Source organism: Colletotrichum paranaense, assembly GCF_030867605.1.
Source record: "Colletotrichum paranaense strain IMI 384185 chromosome Unknown Scaffold_9.1, whole genome shotgun sequence".
Taxonomy (NCBI): domain Eukaryota; kingdom Fungi; phylum Ascomycota; class Sordariomycetes; order Glomerellales; family Glomerellaceae; genus Colletotrichum; species Colletotrichum paranaense.
Window position 1 is genome coordinate 523,353 of NW_026848967.1, and position 14,291 is coordinate 537,643.

At 52.7% G+C, this 14,291-nt stretch overlaps 5 protein-coding genes across 5 annotated transcripts; 2 read left to right on the forward strand and 3 right to left on the reverse strand.

The window, feature by feature from the left end:
* Positions 1-1,357: 1,357 nt before the first annotated feature.
* CPAR01_10928 (uncharacterized protein) lies at positions 1,358-1,939 on the reverse strand (the record flags this gene model as incomplete). The annotated part of the gene is made up of 1 exon (XM_060495188.1): positions 1,358-1,939. The coding sequence occupies one exon, from the start codon at positions 1,937-1,939 to the stop codon at positions 1,358-1,360; it is 582 nt and encodes a 193-aa protein (XP_060345536.1).
* An 854-nt stretch (positions 1,940-2,793) lies between these two features.
* Positions 2,794-3,396, reverse strand: CPAR01_10929 (uncharacterized protein; the record flags this gene model as incomplete). Its single annotated transcript, XM_060495189.1, has 2 exons — positions 2,794-2,986; positions 3,365-3,396. The coding sequence occupies 2 exons, from the start codon at positions 3,394-3,396 to the stop codon at positions 2,794-2,796; spliced, it is 225 nt and encodes a 74-aa protein (XP_060345537.1).
* Positions 3,397-7,583: 4,187 nt separating this feature from the next.
* On the reverse strand, positions 7,584-8,369 carry CPAR01_10930 (uncharacterized protein; the record flags this gene model as incomplete). Its single annotated transcript, XM_060495190.1, has 2 exons — positions 7,584-7,719; positions 8,197-8,369. 2 exons carry the CDS (start codon positions 8,367-8,369, stop codon positions 7,584-7,586), a joined length of 309 nt encoding a protein of 102 aa, XP_060345538.1.
* Positions 8,370-10,610: 2,241 nt separating this feature from the next.
* On the forward strand, positions 10,611-11,027 carry CPAR01_10931 (uncharacterized protein; the record flags this gene model as incomplete). Its single annotated transcript, XM_060495191.1, has 1 exon — positions 10,611-11,027. The coding sequence occupies one exon, from the start codon at positions 10,611-10,613 to the stop codon at positions 11,025-11,027; it is 417 nt and encodes a 138-aa protein (XP_060345539.1).
* Positions 11,028-12,221: 1,194 nt separating this feature from the next.
* On the forward strand, positions 12,222-14,000 carry CPAR01_10932 (MOSC domain-containing protein; the record flags this gene model as incomplete). Its single annotated transcript, XM_060495192.1, has 4 exons — positions 12,222-13,148; positions 13,291-13,402; positions 13,523-13,634; positions 13,763-14,000. 4 exons carry the CDS (start codon positions 12,222-12,224, stop codon positions 13,998-14,000), a joined length of 1,389 nt encoding a protein of 462 aa, XP_060345540.1.
* Positions 14,001-14,291: the final 291 nt, after the last annotated feature.

Sequence of the window (14,291 nt, forward strand, 5' to 3'; positions counted from 1 at the left end):
GAGCTTGAGATGGCGAGCTGGTAGAATCTGATCCGGGGCATGGATACTGTTCCTTCAAAGCTGTAGCTTGAGTCCGTGGCAACCTACGTATTTCATAAAATGGCTAGGGGAACAGAAACGGCGGACCCGGCATATGTCGAGAGGGGTCTGTGGTTGTAGTTGTGAGCGGACTTGGGAGGGAGATTATTCGCTCCTTGTTTTGGGGGAAGTAGTGAAAGGGCGAACTGTTCCACTCAGAAGAGGGTCTCGGTCACCCAGAGCCACACCAGTTCTTTCGATAGCCTTTACTGCGGGTGGTGATGACGGTAGTGGGGCACTGGGACGGCCACAATGTAACTGGGTTGACTGGAGAGCGGGTATCGCAGCTCGCGCTCTGTTGATCTGCTGGTAGGATTGGCGTTATGGCGGGGGCTCCTGGAAGCTACTACGCTAGGAAGGGAAATCAAGACCTAGACAGAGATGGTGAGGTGGTGTTGTCTGGCCTCCGTGTCTGAATCGATCCCGGCAGAGCTCAAAAGCACTTGGAAGCTGTTGAGAATGTGGAGGGCCGTTGTGGTTGGCCTAAGCCTAGTTGGAACTCAAGGGCCTGATGAAGCGCTAACTGGCATGAAGATTGGTCCTGAATATCGACGAGTACGAAGAATACGCCGTATTGTATAACGAAATACACGGCAACGGCTTGGTGAGTAAGGTATCGATGTGCCTCGTTCCACTCACTTGGGCCCGACAAGGGGATTAGATCGAGTGAAAGGGTTGCCGAAGAGATTCAAGCAGATGAGTACGTCAGATCTGAAGACTCGAAGCCAGCGGTAAGGCCAAAAGTGAGACGAAACTGCCCAAACATGTGGGTATTGTAGCTGCGTTACAGCCAGAAGAGGCGTGGAATGTAGATTCCAAAGTCAAAAAGCCCGCTGGTGTGTGATGGTGTACGGGTGGGTGGCGCCAAGTAGGGAGCGAGAGTCGACCAGATGGGCAGCTCTGAGGTGGCCTAGAATACGTGACTTGCCGAAAATGTGAAATGTCTAGACGGTTGGACAGTCCACAACAGTAATAGGATACTCAGGAATGGACTGGGATAGAGAACGGTTGTGCTGAAAAGTGATGAAAGAAGCTGGCGCGGGGTGAAGGGGTTTTTGGCGCAGCCACCCTTGCGAGCTCTGTGTCTTGCTGGTGGTTCCCTAGCCTCGGGAGAAGCGGTTTGGAAAGACGGCCCTAGATTGATTAAGGTTCCGGGATGGCGCGTGAGTGCTGGGGCGGCTGAGGCGTGGCAGACGCTGGCAAGAGGCCGATCCAAGGCGTGATATGGAGTCCCGTCACCACCCGTGTCTACTGATGAACGTGGCAACGGCTGGTCGTCCTAAGCCCAAACGGCTGTGAATGTCCGGGCTGTGCTCGAATTGGTCTGGCCGTCTGCCCAAAGTCTTAGCATAGGGAGAAGAGTAAAGATCGTCCGACCCAGCGGTACCGGCAGACAGGTTCGACTCACCCCTCCGCCTGAAGAGATGGGTTTCCTCCTCACAAGCGTACAAAGTACAAAGGACTCTGGATCAGGAACTGGACTGAACGTCAGAACCCGGCGGAAGAAGAGGCACAGATAAGCCCTGGCAGAATGATGAGACAAGGGTCTTGTGTCTAAGGTGATGTAACGGGCCAAAGCAAGCGCCCAGGTCGGTGGTGGGGGCAAAGCTGGGAATGAGCTTGCTGGGGTTGGGCGGGAAAAGCAGATAATTGAAGCCCTGTCAACATCTGGTTGTTGAAGTTTGATCAACAGCAGCCTAGCTGAAAATGATGTGGAGGTTCCTGTTGTTGATCTGATGTTCTGATCTCGGATCCCGCGAGAGAAGAGCCGTGACAGCTGGGCATACTCGCCCTGGAATCGACATGGATGAGTGAACGGCGGCGTCCTCACTAGTTGCTTAGTACGACCCAAGTTGCACATACACCGCCGCCAGGCCCATCCTTTGAAACCGCGTTCCTTAAAAGCCTGTCCGCGCAAATTTGCCGTGTAGCGCAAATGCGTTGAGCGGCGCCAGCGCTCGTCTGGCAGTTTAAGAAAACCGTGGGCGCGTTCTTCTGTGCCACTCTAGCGCGGAACTTGTACAAGCCCTGGCGTTCAGTCACAACTCTAGGCCTATGAGCTCGTGTTAAAAGGTCACTCTTAGACAATGTGGGCCTGGTCCTGTCTAAGACGGCGGAGATTGATGATGGGAAGCTCCCGTGGATCTATTGACAGCTACCCGTCACAATGGGTGTATTACTTGGAATGATCGTATTCGAAATTCGAACCATATGAGCAGTATCCGCAGCAAGATGTTCCCCGCCGAGTCCGAGCTATCGTTGCTAGCAGAATTCGCAGAAAGGAGTCAAGGACCCGTGGAACACGCCCAATTTGCAGCGGGACGAACGGCCAGAGGCACGGGGGAATACCAGAAGAAGGGGACTGAATGGCCAGGCACTCATGGATGCTTTGCGTGTTCCCAGGCTGTCGGGGCGTCGAGCCATGGGCTTAGTGGAGGCATCAGGAAGAGGAGCAAGACGGAGAGACCAGCACCCCTCATCAACCCTAGCCACACCCACACTCCACACCCACTTCCAGGTCTTGGGTCCCAGGTTTCGGTGTCATTGAAATGGTGAAGGGGGTGTCGTTGGAGCGGGAGCACAGACATGGGGTCGGGAGGTGCGGCCGGGGTGGTGTGGCGGAGGGCGCAAGGGCAGACAGAGATGTGAGAGCAGTAGCGGCAGCATAATCTAGCTTTCTTGGCTTTGGGAACCTGATGCCGCTAGCGCCCATGCTTAAAAAGGCGGCGGTCCTGAGGATGGGACGAGAAATGAGTTCAGGTCGGTGCCGTTGCCGCCGTCGTCTGTTGCTGTCGTGTAGCTGCCGGTGCCTGTGCTCAGTGACATGTCGCACTTGAGTGGAGAAGCTGGATTTGGAGAACGGGAGTCGGCGGGATCGTAGGGGGCAGGCGTTGACAATAAGATGCAGCTGAGGGAGCGACTCGATTCAGTATTGAGCCGTCTGACGGTTGAGAAAAGGAAAACGTCGCAGCTGAAGCACCACAAAGCTAGCAAGATGCCAGGGGAGAGGACTGGCCCTAGCAAAAGGGTACCTGATTGAAAGTTTCTCCGCCCTGTTGGTTCATGTAATCCCAGTGCCTGGGCGGTCCCCCCCTCCCCCCTGTGGTCCCGAGAAGCTCGTTGAATTGTCTAACCTCCTTGAGTCTATGCCAGAATCCTTGGGTAGGTATTGCGTATCCGTACGCGATATGACGGCTATGTCGAATGAACAGAGGAGATCCCAGGGACGACGGCTGATGTGCAAGATCGAGAATATCAATTGCTTGCAGTGAATACACCAACGGACCACTTGCTCGGGGGCGTCTGGCGCTGGCGCATCTCGACCAAAAGCGGAAGAGCAGTACTGTCTGTGTACGCAGTCCGGATATAGGGAAACTTCGTAGGAGTCGACGATCGAGACTGGCTTCCGTCCCAGGACAGTCGGGGCAGGGAGGGCCATGCCAGTGGTTGAGGCCAATGGAGGCGTCGGCTGTGGATCGAAAGCGGGCACTGATCAACAATCCCAACATGCAAGCAGAGCAACATCGTCCCATGCCAGGATGAGCGGCAGAAGGCGAGGGTGGTTTCTTGCTCCGTAATACGTACTTTGCGCAGCTAAAAAGGCAGCCAAGTGGGCGTGCCAAAGGTTGATCTGACAGGGCTCGTTCAAGGCGGGAGGTCGAGCCTGCATTAGTCGATATGCAGCAAACGCTGTCGTGCGCGGTAAGGAGGATTTTTGGAAGAGGAGCAGCTGGGGACTCAGGAGATGGAGAAGTGTCCGGATTGCTTTGTACTGATGGCTAAATTCATCGAATTGATCATGGCCAGCGGGCGTAGGCATTGCATTGTGCAGTACGTCGTACCCATATCCGTATGTAGATGTCTTGTTGAATCATCCAGATTCCAGTTGTGTCCAGATAGGTAGCTCGAGGTTACAGGGGGCTTAAATTGAGATGCGACAACGATAACCTGGGCACCGTTTACTTTGATCCAGATTGGTTCAGACCAGGCTTTGCATATCGCGTGGCCTGACCAGCCATATCGAGAAGTGAAAAAAACGAAAAGCGTGGGAGTCACGTGGGAATTGTGTTCGTCGTGTTGTATCGCAGCACAGGCACGATGGCATGGAACTCGAAAGACCTGACGCAGAAGAGATGGCAGACGAACAAGGCATCCGCGGAACGGAAGGAAAAAAAGAAAGTGGAGAGTAGCCCGAGTGGGGATGGTGAGTTTAAAAGAGTATTATGTAATTAATGTGCTGCAAAAGAGGGCAGGAAAAGCAGGCCCCAAGCAGGCCCTCTTGGATGATCAAGTCTCGAAACAGCAGGAGTCAAAAACTGGACGGGCCGGGTCCACCTTCCAAGTTCCCACGATTCGGTCCCATGGTGCCGTCGGCGCCGGGGGCCTTTTGTCAAGACTCAACCTGCTTAGGTACGGAGTACCTTACTATGCAGTACTCCGTATGGATCATGGAACACTCCGTAGGTACCGCCTACCTTACTCCGTACTTACTTCGAAGCAGAAAGCAGGCGGCCCACGGCTCGTCGAACCCCCATTCCCCTCGTCTTTCCTGCCGTGCCTGCCTCAATTCTGCCAATTTGGTAATCGGAGAGAAACATGACATGGCCCCGTGGTCTATCCGAATGGAGTACCTTGGGAGCAAAGCCCTGCTCATATCCTGGACCTGAACACATTTCCATCTGCATTCGACACTCTACTTCAGGCGTACGAGGAGGGTCAAAAGGAGTTGGGGTTGAGACTCAAGAGTCAGTGACAACTCGGTATGCAGTCATGTTCATGGATTCAAGGAATGCGCGGCAACGCAAGATCCGACGATACACTGGAGACTTGATGCATTCGTCCAACCAGAGTTCGTTCCTATGGCCAAATATATATCGGTCAAAGTTTGCAACGAGTCGATCATTGGATAATCTAATGGCCAAGGAACTGTGTCTATGCATACATGGTCTTACGAACCTCGATTTTCCCTTGGACCTTCCTGAATCATTCAATTCTGTCGTCTACACTAGGTACTATTATATCTTGATACAGGAGTGGAATCCCACAAAATGAGAAGCAAAAATAAAAGAGCGGTGGGTGGCGGAACCCCAGTTAGCACCAAGCAGACTCCAGAGCAAGGTACACTGCCTTACCTCAATAATCAGTGGTCTACCATGTAATAGCCATATTTTCCTATTCCATGATTCCAGTGCCCTAAGTCATGAAGCTGCCAACATATGCCAAAGTCGGCTTCAATATCCGCAAGTCCCTCAGTGAAGAATTCAAAATTACAGCGTCCAACCTTGCACGGTGGCTTCATCTCCGCATTGCACCTGCTTTAGGGGCCGAGCTTGAGCAAGGAAGACCGAGGCTGGACAGGGACCTGCAATGTGTAGCGCGTGCTTTCAAATTCTCAGGTAAGATCCGGATGGTAGGGAAAGTGCCGGCTCTTGATCATTGCGCCTTGCCTCACATCTCACGCTGCACGCTCACACACCACTTCAGTGACTTCACTCACACAGCTCCTCACAGTCTACTTTCTCCAACAACATCCTTTTCTCTCACTTCTCCAACAAGTTGCCTCCTCTTCTTCCCACTGTGCTACGGCATACGGCACAAGCTGACTTAAGGTAGATTGCCATTGCCCATCTTCTCACACACACACACACACACACTCTCTCTCTCTCTCTCTCCCCCTCCTCACGTCACCCCCAGCCAGTCAGATGTCGGTTTGAACTGGGATATGCCTCATTGCGGCGTTACGGTATTGTGAATTTAACGTGCAATGACCCGATCCAATGGTTTTTAGCGGCCCAGACCGATCGAAGGTGCGCTGCAGCATTGTGCACCTGCCGGTCTGTTTTTTTTTCCTGTTTTTTTTTTTTTTTTTTGCCTCCATTACATGTTTTCTTGGAATTTGTACACTTGTCTCTTTTCTTTTTCACGGTCGGAAGGAAACTGCAGCTGCTACTGGCAAAGGCAGTACCTGAGGTTTGGCAGCAGTCGGCTCAGTCGTATATATCTGTACCTGTGAAGCTGGGTTAAGCTGGGTTAAGGTAGTAATACCGATTGAGAAGGTATACGTACCCGTATCTGTACTTACCATCTAAGGTCCTTCCTTCCATTTCCCCGGCCAGTCACTTCCCGCGTCTTTCCGCCCCTAGGAACTGGCCCATGGGCATAGGTACTTGCCTGAGATGCATCTCATGTGGCCACACTTGCCTCATTCGCCCTCTTAGCTTGGGACGGTTGTGGACAACAATATGGAGTGTGCTGTAACTTAGATTCAGCTGCTGCAATGCCATGTCATGTCATGCACTGCGCTGCATCGCACCGCATTGCATCTTCTCTCGCACATTCAAAGCAAAATTCCATCGCGACGCAGCAATTTTTTAAAATAAACCACGGCTCCTGAGCGACAGCGCCAGTGAGCTTGGTCAACGAAAGGCGAATTGCGGCACTTTCCGAGACATCTCAGCTGGACCTGGACCATCTCAGTCATCCACTCCATTCCCATGTTTTGCTGCTTGCAGCTGTCAAGTAATACCTACCGGATAATCAGCCTTATTGCACGCCGCCACAGTTTAAACACACCTCACATCCGCCCTCACAAGTCACATCAAAGAATAAGCGCCCTGTGCGTCCGTCGCCAAAAACGGCATGCTCCAAATGCATCTCTGAGCATCTTGGCTCTACATTGCACCAAAAAGACTAGCTGAGCTGAAGCTTTAGACTTTGCTTCGCCCTACACTCTCCCAGTCGACAGCGCGTTAACAAATCGATCATCCAGATGGACTGCAACGTCTCATCTGCTCCGTGTTTGCCGCACAATGGAACCCAATTCTGTCCCTGTTTCTTGCGTGGTTTGGTTCTGTCACGCCCATCACCGCCGGCCCGGCTTCTAGAACAGAACATACCCCTCAACTTTTTTTTCCAGCATGTCAGCCTGGCCTGGTCGAAAGTTTGCAGCGCTTCTGGGCTTGTTGCGTCTTAATCCAACCGTCCTATCCGCGTCGTACCGCACCGCACCACAGTCTACTATGGCTCGGGAGAACCCGAGTCACGACGCAATCAGCTGCTCGAAGCTGCGACTTCATACCATCCATGCTGTTTGCTTCAATATCAAAAGTAGCACCCTATAGCAGGATCTGGCCCACCGGGACGAGTCTTCAAACCCGTCATATATGACGGAGAAGACGCTTTATCCGGAAAAGATAATGCATGGTCTCATTTGCAGGATTCGCCACAAAACCGCCATCGTCTCGCAATTTTATTTGCAGCGCTCTATGTCCTACTTTGTTCCACCGTCGAGGGTGTTAGTCGTCTGGTATAGTCCCAAGCAACAGACGCACCTCACTTTCTCCCACCGTTCTTGGTGACCCAGGTCATCCGCTGCCGGTGCAGGGTTGCAGATTTCCCGTGGCAAGGCACGCCCCGAGACAAGGGGGCCTACGACAGGCCTGAGCCCTGAAGCCTCTCGCAAGTCTTCCTTCATTGCTTTTTGCAATACCCCACCAAGGAGGCGGTCATAGTTCTGGGTCCTTGTTGGGATCATGGGTTTTGATACGGGTACCGACTGCAGATTTGTTTCTCAATATGTCGGCCGCCTCGGAACCTCGATGCTGACCACCGGGTTCAACGACGGCCAAGAGTTTTTTCCCACTACATACCCCCAGCACAGAGCAGTCAATATTGTCATTGAGAGATGACCAAGAGAAGCGCCGTTCGTATACGGATACTCCAGCAAATCACATGTTAGCCGTCAACTATGTGGCCTTCTCGTCTGTGGATCAACACTCCATAACAGGGACGGGATGCATCTACCCATAGAAAAGGGGAATACGCCCAGATAGGACCCCTCACAGAAGCACAAGCATCATGCTCAATAGTTCCCACAGTCCTGCAGCTACGGCCCCAGGCTCCCTATTCAAATCCTGACAGTGGCCTAATCTAGCGTGGCCTGGTCGATAGAGACTCCTTGCAAAGTTATGACACGGATTTGACAACTAACCCACCCCGAAATGGAGGGACTGCTTGGACAAGCAAACATGGCATACGGTTCTCAATTGGGAACGAAATCGTTGCCGAACGGCACTCGCGAGTTGCAGAAATCGAGGATGAAAATTTTGCAAACGTTACAACAGCCGTTGAACCATCTGTGGCGCGCGGAATCTTGATCGCTGCAGATAGTCAACGGTAACGGTCGTTGGCTTATTTTGCTCAATAGTGTCACCAAAACGTCTTGCCCTTTCGAGGTTGACGCCATCGGATGAACTGCCTGCGAAAGGCTGGTAGTACCAGAAGACAGTCATGTTTGGCAGCGCGACATGGCGGATACGGTTTGCAAATCACAAGTAATAAGATGGCTTGATATAGCCTTTAGCTTTACACGCAGTGATCAAACGAGCACGACGCCGAACGAAAGTGATAATGGCTCCCTTGCTCATATCCTAGCAACCCCCGAAGGCGGGAAGCTGCTCGGTATTACAACAAATCAAGAGAAACCTGACTTCGACTCCCGCGGACCCGGAGAAGAATCCCAAATGTTAGGTATGACCTTTGCGTTAAGGGCGAGAAGCGGTAGAAAATGCTCAATTGCTGCCAGCCTCGAAGCACGCTATAGCTCTTCCGGTATTCTGCCAAATCTGGGCACAACCATCCATAGACTGGCAGAGTCAATCAGTCTTCACAAAAGAACGCAACATGATTGTACCTCTCTCTCGAGAGAGAGGTACATGCCTGAACAAAGAACGCGAACCCGCATTTGGTTAACATATATGCAGCCACTCGCCATACCACGAACGTCTTTCGTCCAAAAGTCTAGCGCGAAAACAAAAAGGCCAACGATGCTTGGCGTCTTACCAAAATTTGCCTAGCCAGGGCCTAGAAGGATCGCAAAGACGGGGGGCATGGGGGCCTCGTCCTCAGATGAACCCAAGGCTTCACATCGTTCTGTACTTCGTCCGCTTTCCCATCCTTTCACAGTGGGGCAGAAGCGGCCAGCATTGGCTTTGAAGCAATCGCAAGTGCCGTCAAGTGAGATCAGCAAAGAGGCCCTGCCGTTGTGGCTGGTCAAATCGACTGTAGGTATGTTCACCAAACCCATGTTGGCATATGCTCCGATAGCTAACTTATCTAAAAGATCAAGCGGATGGCTGACACAATGAGGAAGGCGTTTTCAGGTTGAATCAACCGGACTAGCCAACAACATGGCTCTACTACAGCCCCATGTTGACATCAACATACACGACTACCTATGAACAGGGAACAAAAGTCATCAAAGACATCAAGGACGGCATATCAACAGAGGACCATCACTGCGTAATTACCCGGGAGATGGGAAAAGGGAGGGGGAAAACCGCATCTTAAGAGAGGCATCAAAACACAGGGGCCAGGCATACGCCAGTCTTGGAGAGAAGGTCCTGGCCTCGACTCCCTAGGAGCCACAGCCAACCCACTGTGATGACCATCGCCGTCATTCCTCGCCTTTTGCAATCACGGTTCATTGGTCATCATCATACCCAGTTGCTATGGGGTCAGCCATGTCTTACTACGGGCGCAAAGGCCTCTAGTAATTTCTAATTCTTGTTCCATATTCAGGAGACTTTGGTGATGGTCTCTTTAAGATGCTCCGTATCTACTCCTACTCAACCAGCTGTGTACCTTTCTACAAGATGGAGATGCTGACCTGAAGGAATATACGGTCTGTAGCTTGTACACCCCAGCTCGTGCTGCTTGGTGAAAACCTGGTGAGGTTGTCCATCATCTGCGACCATACTCATCGTGCGCTTTGATATCAAGTTCTTACCCCGGATGGCGCTGAGTGGACCGACCGCTCCGGGATGTCGTCTTTGCTCAGCCATGCGATCTAAGCCGGGTTGTGGGATGCCTTCTCTTTCCCATCCCCAGTCAGGGTCTATGTGTTCAGACCTCAAAGCCACAGTCACAGTATCAGAGTAGCATCCTGATCTTCTCTTCGAAATCCGCGGCAAAGTACCATCCGGTGTAGGGTATATCGATACATGCGCCTTTCTTTGTCAATCTCCGACGCGATTGACGAATTACTTTCGGCATTGAGCATCGCAATGGCCTCTTCCATACGGTACCTCACACTTTAGACGGACGTGCGGCTCTTCTTCGTCCGGGCCGAATTCCTCAAAGGCTACTACCTACCTATAACGCGCGTCCCAGACGGGTCAGAGGCGCAGGAACGATGCAAATGATCTGCCGATATCTCAAAGCTTCCCTGGTCGCATAGTATCGGTGCAACCATTACCATTCTTCCTATTGGAAAGGCATTCGTGATCGATCTATTACACAGCCATACACATGGTGACATTGGCTTCGTCTTGTTACTCCTCCGCCACTGGTACTGGAGCTTAACATGGCGAGTAACAGTAGGACTTCCAGAGTTTTTTCAAGTGATAGTTCACATGTACTCGCATTTATCACAGCAGACCTGCGCGCATCTACCAGTCGGCAGATTGAAGAGCTGGACCAGCAGTGATCAGACCATACCAGACCGTATTTGTAGATCCCATGGAACTGGATCCATGCAGCCTCAAAGTTCTTTCGCGCAGTCTCAGGGACAGCCCGCCTTCGAATTTTCCGATCCGACGAGGGGATACTACTCTGGATTTGAACATCCAATCGCAATGGGCATCAACGACATCACCTTACCTTCCTCTCCTGTTGCAATGCTACCAGTTTGGGATTTCCTCTCGGGGATTATGCAGGAGACGCCCAATGGATGCTACGCCAGGAACGGACTATGTTCGCCAGCCCATTGTGACATTGCGATCAGACCGAGTGGCATTCACTCACACTCAACAACAGCCCAACCTCATCTGTTGCCATCAGATTACAACGGGCGCAAAGCCACTCGCGGTCGGAGGCGTTCTTCCTTGGTGATATACGAACTTAGCGTTACAGTCACTCCTGCTACGTCGGTAACACGACGACCGAGTTAGAAGCGGCGGCTAAAGCTGTCGGTACCTTGCGAATGCTATGATGCTCAGAGGTTGTCGGAAGAACCTCGTCGGGTCCTTAACAATTCGCCCTGAAGGAAGGGACGGGGTTTACACCTCCAGATCGACTTGTTGAGGTACACAGGTAATGGTTCTTCTAGACCTGGAGGCTGGCGGACGATCTCATGCGCCCTTCCCCGTTCGACATCAAATCCCAATGCTGAAGCGTCCGGGAGTCATGAAATTAATTCGTCGCACAAGACAGAAGCCAACTGAAGGAAAATAAAAATTCAAAAGGCGCCGAGACTAATTGCCGCTAGAGATGTGTCACAGCACCTCTAAAGTTATTACGCATACGGACGTAAGAATCGACAAGGAGGCGTGGGAGGGTGATGGGGATGTTGGCGTCATCCATCTGCTGTGGCTGATAGGGGTGTAGGGGTCGCCAGTACGTGGCATCTGCAGTCCCCCGTGCTGATGGCATCATCCCGCTTTTCGCAACGAAGATCGCAACAATTCCCCTGCTTTTGTTTCGAATTGACGATTATACGTCTCGAGGTGGCCGTGGGTGCTCCTAGGGAGCTACATACAGACACCAGTGACGGAACTGCAGATACCGTTGCCCACCGCCTATACGTGCGGCGGTTCTGAAATCAGGCGCGGGGGACTCGGGACCGAGTTTCCTTGGACCAAGTTTCGTTTCAAGCACAGACCAGCTTCCCTTGGGGGAGGGTTGAGTGACTAAGCAGGGGAAACTGTCTCTTGGAAGAAGCTGGTCACTTGATTCTGCACGTGAGGCCAGCATCAAGCACGCGCCCGGGCCGTAGGGGTCTTGGACCCTGCCAAAAGGGATGAATGGAAGGTTTCAGCCGCGCTGTCAATAGGAAGCGTGATTCTAAAAGGGTGAGATGATGTGAAGCTCATATCGTACCATGAACTGGAAGCCCTCGATTACATCGTCGACGAAATAAAACACTACGTGTGTGAAATTGGTGGTGGAGCTTCCAACCACACGTCCGATTCTCATCACAACCCACCCGTATCCGTCTTACAAGCAAGGGAGTGAGTGAGTGAGTGATCGCAGGGAGAACCAGATACTGTTGTACACAGAGAGCACACAACAAACAAAACATTGAGAATACAAGCAACAACAGGATCAACGGCAATAACAGAGGGAGAGAAAGAAGCATAATCATAATGGACCCAAATATCTCGGCATCCGCTCTGGGTGAGCCACACCACCTGGGCATCGGCTTCTACCTCCTCCCCTTCGCCACGTTCCTCTGCTTCCTCGTCCCGGTCCTCTACATCTTCCCCCCCATCCCGGCCACGACCAGCGACGCCCTACGCTCAACCCACACCAAGATTGGCGTCTCGCCGCCAAAGAGCAACCTCCGGGACCAGTACTCCGTCAAGGCCGACGCCGGCAGCACTTCCAATGCCGGCACCGGCACCGGCGCCGGGCCCGTCGCCCGGGTCAAGGCGCTCTGCGTCTACCCCATCAAATCATGCCGCGGAATTGAAGTGACCCGGAGCAAGCTCCTCCCGACGGGCCTGGAATTCGACAGGCTGTACACTTTCGCGCAGCTCAAGTCCCGCTTCCCGGCCGCCGTGGACGACTCGGCCGAGGCGAAAGACGAACATACCTGGGAATTCGTCACGCAGCGCCAGTTCCCGCTCCTCGCGACCATCAAGGTAGACGTCTACGTGCCCGACGCGACCAAGTCCACAGTCTTCATGGAAAAGTCCTCCGACGCGTGGATCGTGATGCGGTTCCCCTGGCGGGAACCGGGGTTCCGGGGCACCATGTCGTGGGTGGCGTCCAAGATCCGGGACGGGTGGAGGGGCCAGCCGGAGATGGAGGTGTTGTTGCCGGTCGAGTTCCCGACGGACGCGGAGATTGCGGAGCGCGGTTACACGCGCGAGGACGTCAAGGTGTGGAAGGAGGTCGTGCCGGCTCTGAATATGGAGAAGGAGTTGCCGGGGGAGCTGTGTCGGTATTTGGGGGTGAGCAACAAGTTGGCGCTGTTCCGGGTTGATCCGGGGCAGTTGAGGGAGGTGTATCGGTGTGCGCCGAGGAAGGAGGAGGCTGGGTATCAACCTATTGTTGGATTCCAGGATGCTGTGAGTTTTTGTTCCTCCTTTGGCTCTCGGTTTTGCGTCCCCTTACCCCTTTTTCGGGTTTCTCTTCGTTGAGAGGGATAAGAAATGGATGTGTGGGAAGTGAGAGAAGGAGACTTGAAGCTAACGAATCATTGGAAAAAAGTATCCCCTGCATATCATGAACATCAGCAGTCTCCAGGACTTTGACGCCAAGGTGCCCAAGGACGACGAACTCAAGCATCTCGATGTCAGGAGGTTCCGGTCCAACATCATTGGTAAGTTCGATTTAATATAGCATGAGATGATCTCCTTCCCTCGAGACTCTCTAGAGGCTCGATAGCGGGCAAACTTTTAAGGCTCAAGTGCTTTACTGACGAAATCCTGTGACAACATAGTCTCTGATGCGCCAGCCTACGATGAGGAATCATGGAAATGGGTCAACTTCACCCAGGGCACCTCAAAGGTCACTGTCCCGGCCAAATTCCAAGTCTCGTGCCGTACCGTCCGGTAAGCTCCCTTCCTCCTTTCCTCACTCACTCACTCACTCACTCACTCACTCACTCACTCACTCACTCACTCACTCACTCACTCACTCACTCACTCAAAAAAACACCTTGACTAACACCCCCTGAAAGCTGCAAAATGCCAAACGTCGACCCAGTAACCGGCGCCCGCCACGGCGCCGAACCGGACCGATCCCTCCGCAAGCTCCGCGATGTCGACGAGGGCGCCCCGCGCATGGGGTGCCTCGGCATGCAAATGTGCCCGCTCTTCGAGGGCACCGACCGCGTCGAGTACATGCAGGCCTGGCTCGAGGTCGGCATGGACGTCTCCGTGCTGGAGCGCGGCGACCATGTGTACATCAAGCAGTGAAAATCCAGGCCATTTATCTTGATCTGGATCCTGAAGGAGAAGAAAGATTATCTGGGCAGCGGCTGATGAGGCGATTTGGTGCTGCTGAGGAGAGAAGAGTGGTTGGATTTTCGTCTTGCTTGATTACGGTGTGTGAAATGGCATAATAGACATAGACTTCAATCACACGCAGGAGAGAACGTTGTAGGTTAAGAACAGGAAAAAACAAATTTGATTTCCTTATACTCGCACTCGCAACCTCCATTAGATATCATGCCAATTACTCCCATATTTCCGGCTTGTTTTGCGCGA